The 7,541-nt window shown below is 42.2% G+C and overlaps 1 protein-coding gene across 2 annotated transcripts in view; it reads right to left on the bottom strand.

The window, feature by feature from the left end:
- Positions 1-396: 396 nt before the first annotated feature.
- The window catches only part of ASAP2 (ArfGAP with SH3 domain, ankyrin repeat and PH domain 2), a 173,997-nt gene continuing 166,852 nt past the window's right edge, over positions 397-7,541 (bottom strand). For both annotated transcript variants that reach the window (XM_026655319.2, XM_026655323.2), the window contains 2 exons: positions 4,552-4,674; positions 397-908 (listed from right to left, as the gene is read on the bottom strand). In XM_026655319.2, the coding sequence (XP_026511104.1) occupies positions 834-908; positions 4,552-4,674 (198 nt within the window). In that variant the 3' untranslated portion in view covers positions 397-833. The remainder of the gene's footprint in view (positions 909-4,551; positions 4,675-7,541) is intronic.

Here is a 7,541-nt window from a genome sequence, read left to right as displayed (position 1 = left end):
TTTCTTCTGCTGCAAGTGTTGATGTCCTTGATTAGAACCTGATTTTGCAAAGTGCTGAATACTTGCAATTCAGAAGTACACAGCTTGTAGGGTTGGGCTCTAAAACTTAAAACAATAGAGGCAGCTAGCAGAATTCGCTGCCTTTTTCTAAGGGTATGTCTATACTTACGCGGTAGTTCGACGGCTGGCAATCGAACTTCCGGGTTCGATTTATCGCGTCTGGTCTGGACGCGATAAATCGATCCCGGAAGTGCTCGCCGTCGACTGCGGTACTCCAGCTCGGCGAGAGGAGTACCGCGGAGTCGACGGGGGAGCCTGCCTGCCGCGTGTGGACCGCGTCTGAACCGCGGTAAGTTCGAACTAAGGTATGTCGACTTCAGCTACGTTATTCACGTAGCTGAAGTTGCGTACCTTAGTTCGAATTGGGGGGTTAGTGTAGACCAGGCCTAAGTGTCAGGGATTTCCTTGACTCTGGGGACACAGAATCCTGAACTATGCCAGGTTGAAAGACGGGAACTGAATCTTCAACTAATCTATTGCAAGTTATTTGTAATATTTTAATGGACACATTCACATAGTTTGACTCCTGAACAAGTTTTTTTAATGCTTTTCACTTCATCTTGAAAAAGATAATATAATTGGAATGATATTTTTTAAACTAATTGTTGAAGAGTTACACAGAAAAAAATCTGTTTAAATTCCAAAATGAGAACTGTGGTAATAATAGGTCAGTTAAAGTACATAGGACTCAGGAAGTGTTCTGGCTGGAACAAAGCAAAACAGATTTCAACAACGGCTGGAAATTAGAAATTTCTCCACTTGTCAGTAGCAATTTAGTCGACAATAAAGTGCACAAATGATACTGGGAAAGCTCCTTTACGATTAGGTTCCCCATCAATGTGGCCAATCTGGAAAAGACATGCAATATGTTTTCTCAAGTTAATAAAAATAACTTAAGTCTCAAAAGAGCATTACAGTATTCACATCAAAGTTACTCACTAGTAATAGTCATGTTCCTCTCTTCCCCAGTTTAAGCACTTACACTAGCAGGAAGAACCTATTTTCTGGTGGTAGGTGAATGCTGATGACTGCCGTGCTCTGGAGGACCCTATGTCTATAGGTCAGGACAAACCACTATATCCCTCAGTTCTGGAGCCTTGCATTTTATTTTGAATAAAGGAAAGAAAAGAAACAGTACAAACAGGTTTGCTATCCTGAGACAGAGGAAAATGTTAATGATAATATTTCAGGTAAGTGTGTAAGGTTCCCACATCTGGATGGTGTCACCACAGTACTAGGCACTATACAAACATATAATTAGAGATGGGTGAATAATGGATTTTTTTTTTTTTAATTGCTGGCAATTCTAAAAAATCAAAAATAATTTCAGGTTGAACTGAAAATGAAATTTTTCAGCAAATCAAAAAGTTAGAAAACTTTCTAGCTGAGTCCAAACAAAATGTTTAGTTTCAACCTGACTATAATTATTTCATTTTGATTTCAGGCATTTTTACAAGAGCAAAGGACTAGACTCACAAGACACTGAGTGGAGGGGGACAACACACTCTCCATCGGGGTCGGCAACCTTTGGCATCCGGCCCATCAGGGTAAAGCTGCTGGCAGGCTGGGCCGGTTTATCTGGAGCGTCTGCAGGCACGGAGCCCCGCAGCTCCCACTGGCCGCGGTTCGCCATTCCTGGCCAATGGGAGCTGCGGGAAGCAGCGCAGGCCGAGGGACGTGCTAGCCACTGCTTCCCGCAGCTCCCATTGGCTGGGAACAGCTAGTGGGAGCTGCGGGGCTCCGTGCCTGCGGACGCTCCAGATAAACAAACCTGTCCGGCCCGCCAGCGGCTTTACCCTGACGGGCCGGATGCCAAAGTTTGCCAACCCCTGCCCTCTGTTATAACCCTGAGCCTAGCGGTTAGGGTACCCACCCAGAATGCGGGAGACCCAGGTTCAATTACCCCTCTGTAGGATGTGGGGTAGTTATTTGAACAGGGGTCTCCCAAATTACTGGAGACCCTAGCCCTAGACACAGGGCTAGTCTATAAGATATTCTGGTGTGAGTGTTTTTCAATCTGTCCTGTTGAAACTATTGCACTGTGTATAAATAAATAGTAATTGGAGCAAGGACTTCAATGAGGGTCTCCCACCAACCAGGTGAGTCCCTGAATCACCAAACTATAGTCATTCTCACTCTCCTATGCACATGAAGTACCTCACTGGGAGAACCTGATGAGAAATAAACAGGTGAAGAATCAAAAAGAAATAGCCTGTTCTTGGAAATTAGCACCTTTCTACTGAATGTGGTGCCACCATGCTGCAGGGAGTGTTTTTGGGAATGTGTGAGGCCTCTGCTCTCCATATATTCATTAGAATAGTTCTTCCCCAGAAGAAAGGTGTAAGGAAGGCTTGAGCTTTCATAAAAACTGCATTTTGGTCTTACATGAGGCTTTTTGAGCGTACAAAGCATTACTATCAGTTTTGCTATGGTGATTTTGATATCTAACAATATAAAGAGAAGTAAAGTGAATGATTTCATAGGTAACTGTCCTATTTAAAAAGAAAACTTGATTTAGCTCAGCAGATTCTGGAAAATACATGGCTAAGATATATTTCCTATCAGCTAGAAAACTAAGCACTAGTTTTGAGAGGAAATCCAAAAATAGAGTTACTTTAACTGCAGCTCTCAGTGATGGAAGTGAACAGCGCAAGTTCTCCTAACCTTATTGATGTTAGTCACTCAGAGGAATAAAAGCAATCCGGAGTGAGCTTTTGGGGTGTGTCTACACTGCAATTAAACACCCACAGCTGGCCTGTCTCAGCTGACTCGGGCTCGCAGGGCTCACATTAAGGGGCTGTTTAATTTCGGTACAGACTTTTGGGGAAAGGGTCGCAGATGGCTCCAGCCTGAACCCAAATGACTACACTGCAATTAAACAGTCCCTTAACCCGAGCCCTGCAAGCCCAAGTCAGCTGACAAAGGCCAGCCAGGGTTCTTTAATTGCAGTGTAGACATACCCTTGGGATCCGAAGCACAATGTGTAGTAGAGTACCACTTGCTCTCTCCTTCACATCTTTCAGAAAATAATGAATTAGCAGATTTCCAAATAGCTCCAACACGCCCTAGGATTACCCAGATCCTGAACAGCAGCTCCCCCTCATATCACACATTCTCCAGCTGAAGCAGAGTCATCCAGAGTGTTTGGTCTGTGAGGGAGGCTAAAAACTAAGTTGGGGTGACATTTGCCCTAGATTTATTTATTTATTTAAAGGACACAGGATCCTCCAGGGTCAGGTCTATCATGCATTTACTTGCCACCAGAAAAGAGGTTATTCCTCACTGGAGATGAGGAGAAATGAGAAGTACATACACATTTGTTTACACATGTTCTTTCATCTCACTAACTAATGGAAGAATTGTTTTTCATAATCATTGTTAAACACACTTTTATGATTAATAGGACCTAACAAAGAATAGTGTGCAATAAACCTGGTTATAGGGGAGAATGATGCCACACTGGAGATGTTTGAACAACCTCCACAGGCCTTGTAGGTGATGTAGTACACTTGTGTTTAGTGAGAGATATAGAAGAACAAATAGGTCTTTCAACAATTTACACTGACATACCATTTGTAGCCTGAGAAGAGGTCATGTGCCCAGCCAGAGGATTAGTGGACTAATAGTGGCTCTTTATGAGAGGGAAATTAGTTCAAGACTGTATGGAAACAATATCCCCAGAATAAAAAGGGGATAGTGGAGAACAGTGAGATATTCAGAAAAGTCTGTTAGATAATATAGGTAAAGAAAACCCATATTTGAATGCCTTGTAGGGGACAGAGTAAGTCCTCCAGGTTACATTCATTTTAAAAAGGACAGGTGGGTAGGTTATATAATCTTTCATATGCATGTGTGTAAAGTACAGATTTTATACACATGAAAGGTACTTTCCAGAGACAACCTTTCATGGCACCTTATAAAATACTCCATAACACTGTCCTCTTAGGTCAAAGTGACAGGGAGGATCAAGATATCCCCATAGGATCAAATTGGCCATGAACCATGTTGGCTAAAGCATAGGCAATCCATGTCTGAAAAATGCAAATAGATCTCTATGAAAGAATACACCCTCTTCCATTCTTTAAAAATGCAGAGAACTTTTTAGGAGCTATTGTCTGAGCCCTAGACCTTTTGCTCTCAATCAAATCAGTAGATCTGGAGGCAGAGGGAGGGGATGACAGAAGAAGCAGAGAGAGAGAGAGAGAGAGAGAGTGTGTGTCTGTGTGTCGTGGGAACAGTGTAATTCATCCAAGCAAGGAGTCTGTAAAACCAGATCTCAAAAGATGGGCAACAAGCAGCTGGCCGGCCAAAAGATGGAGAACTATACGCCAACTTCTCTAGGGGATTCTTCACTCAGTCAGTCAGTCTGGGTAGAGCTGCGGGTATTTCAATTCCTACCAACTCTATGGTATACTTGCATTTTCTGTCACCAATGTACTTTGAAAGTGTGAGCATACTTTGAATGAAAGATGCATAAGTGAAAATACTCACCCACCACTCCTGATCTTCCTCCCCATCTACTACAATGATATCTCCCTCTGAAAAGGTTAGTTCATCTGGATTATCTGCTACACAGTTGTAAATGGCTTTTACTCTCTTGGGTTTAGTTTTTGACTGCAATACAAAAATATGTATGTACAAGTAATGAAACATGACAAAAGATAAGCAATGCAGTTGTAGCCGTGTTGGTCCCAGGATATTAGAGAGACAAAGTGTGTGAGGTAGTATATTTTATTGGACCAGCTTCTGTTGGTGACATACACAGCTTTCGAGCCACACAGAGCTCTTCTTCAGGTCTAGGGTCAGGTCTCCCAAACCTGAAGAAGAGCAATGTGTGGCTCAAAAGCTTGTCTCTCTCACCAACAGAAGCAGGTTCAATAGAAGATATTACCTCACCAACCTTGTCTCTCTAAAAGATAAGCATCACAGACTGGGAACTGAACTCAATTTTTCTCTCTAAGTTACCTTTAATTGTTACCCTTTGCAAGCAGCAGCTCAGAGAGCCCTTTGCATTATATATACTCTTTCCTAGGCCTGGGTTAATGCTCCACAATGCAGTTCAGAGCCACTATGCAATCTCACCAGCAGGTGGCAAAGTCCTACACATTAGTGATACTTAGAAGTAGAGCTTAATTAATTCTTTATATCGTCAAAGCATTGTATAAACATGAAAACTAACCCTCCAAACCCGCAAGAGGCAAGGACTTTTGTATTCTGCAGATAGGGTGTGACTGGGGTCCTAGTGGGGAGCCAGCTGTGGTCACTCAATTAGTGTGAACTGCAAAGAATGGGGCAGCCAAACCCCCAAAAGCTGGTGGATATTCCAATGCTTAGATTTACCAAAACAGCTTCTTTTTTACCTTACTGGTTACTCAGAAGTTCAAACAACACAGTTCCCTTAAATTGATCCAGCCTTAGGCCTCCATCCAGATACACACATCAAATATGAACAGGAGTACTTGTGGCCACAAGTACTCCTGTTCTTTTTGCGGATACAGACTAACACGGCTGCTACTCTGAAACGCATCAAATATGATGATTTCTGAAAATCTTATTTCATCATATAAAAGAAAAGGTTCTACCAATCCCAAAGGATCGGACACATTACCTCCCAGGTTAATGAATGTTTCAGATCTGACCCAAGTACACGCTACAGCCAATTCTTATTAAGTAAACTAAAATTTAATAAAAAACAAAAGAGAGGGAGTATGGTTAAAAGATCAATATACAAACAGACACGAGTTCAATTCATTGAGGTTCAGATTCATAGAAGAGATGTTGAGCTTTGTAGTTCCTTTAGAATTCAGTTCATAGGTCATAGTCCAATGTCCAAATCTCATATTCAGGGCGTACCAGCATAACTGGGACCCCAATTTTGCGATAAACTTCCCCTGATGAAGCTTAAGCAGATCTGAGATGACAGAATCAAGACCCAAGGATCTTTTATACAATTTCATGTCCTCTTTGACAAGTGGGGATTTCCTTGCGGAACAAAAGGTAATTAGGATGACTCTGAAGGAGTTCCATCACCGGTACTTAGCTATACGAATTAATATAAGGCCATTTGCTTGTTCCTCGCTATTCACAGCACATTTCAAAGAGAGATGAATACCGAGATAGCCCGTGTTTACAATTCATTTAAATGCTAGGGTGTTCTTCTGATCTCTGAATTATCAGAATACAGCATAGACAGGGACTGCTGATTACATTGTCAACCCTACTCATACATATGTAAATACACAAAAACACAAACATTATCTCCCCACTGTCTTTTGAGGGTTATTTATTTTGCAGGATGTTTAACCCTTTCTTTGTAGCTTTTTCTTGACCTCAGGGTCTTCCTTAACATAGGCTTTCAGTTTAACCACTTCCCTGGGGTTTTGGTATTTTAGGGTTAACCTGTGGCTTTTATTTGCAAGGTTTAATCCTTCCCTTCCTCCCTGTCCAGTAGGGTCAAAATCTCAACTCTTTTGTGTAACAGAATCCATTGGCTGGCTGGGTGCATCCTCTTTGCTAATGGCTATGGGCAAGTCTTTCTTCCCCCAGTCAGTCACGTAATTTGCATCAACACAGACACTAGCTTGTTTACTAGTTTCCAAATCCTCAACATTTACCAATTCCAAGGCTGGACTCTGTCTTAAAGAGATACCATCCATTTTCACTAGCATGTTCGACTCAAGGTTCTTTTGTCCTTCCCTTACCAACCTCTGCTTTCACGTCAAGTCCACTAAGAGACTACAAGACACATACAAAATATCTAGAGATGAGAATTTGCCTGCCCTCCCCTGCATCCGTGTAACCCGATCTTTCCTCAGTACCTGAATCTCAGACTGCTTACTTAAAGAATCAACACAGAGACGTTCATGTTCCAACAACATTGTCTCCCCAACAAGCTGGTTAAGCTTATAGGGCTGTTTAAATTCCCCAACAATTTTTATTTCATTTGAAACCTTTTCAAAGCTATCCACACTGGGTCTTTCTAAAGCAAAATCAGTGGATCTATACACCTCAGAAAGACTCTGGCAGTTAGAAACTGGAACAAGCCTCCCAAACAAACTGTTGCTTTCTCTATACAGCAATTCACCCCGAGTTAACTCAATCAAATCACTTCCACACTCAGCAGTTGCAGCAAACTGCTTGCAAAAACTACCCTGAAGATTTTTCTCTTCAGGAATCTTTCTAAGCAACAACCCATTTTTCACAGAAATTCTGCCCTTACCCTTTTCACCTAAGGCTTGCTCTAAAGCAGGGGTCAGCAACCTTTCAGAAGTGGTGTGCTGAGTCTTCATTCGTTCACTCTAATTTAAGGTTTCGCGTGCCAGTAATACATTTTAACGTTTTAAGAAGGTCTCTTTCTATAAGTCTATAATATATAACTAAACTATTGCTGTATGTTAGGGTTACCATATTTGGAGTGTCCAAAAAGAGGACACTCCACGGGGCCCCGGCCCCGCCCCCAGCCCCGCCCCAACTCCGCCCCC

The sequence above is a fragment of the Terrapene carolina genome, unplaced genomic scaffold, assembly GCF_002925995.2.
Source record: "Terrapene carolina triunguis isolate 2854851 unplaced genomic scaffold, T_m_triunguis-2.0 Scaffold42, whole genome shotgun sequence".
NCBI lineage: Eukaryota > Metazoa > Chordata > Testudines > Emydidae > Terrapene > Terrapene triunguis.
This window is presented reverse-complemented; position numbering and strand designations above follow the sequence as displayed.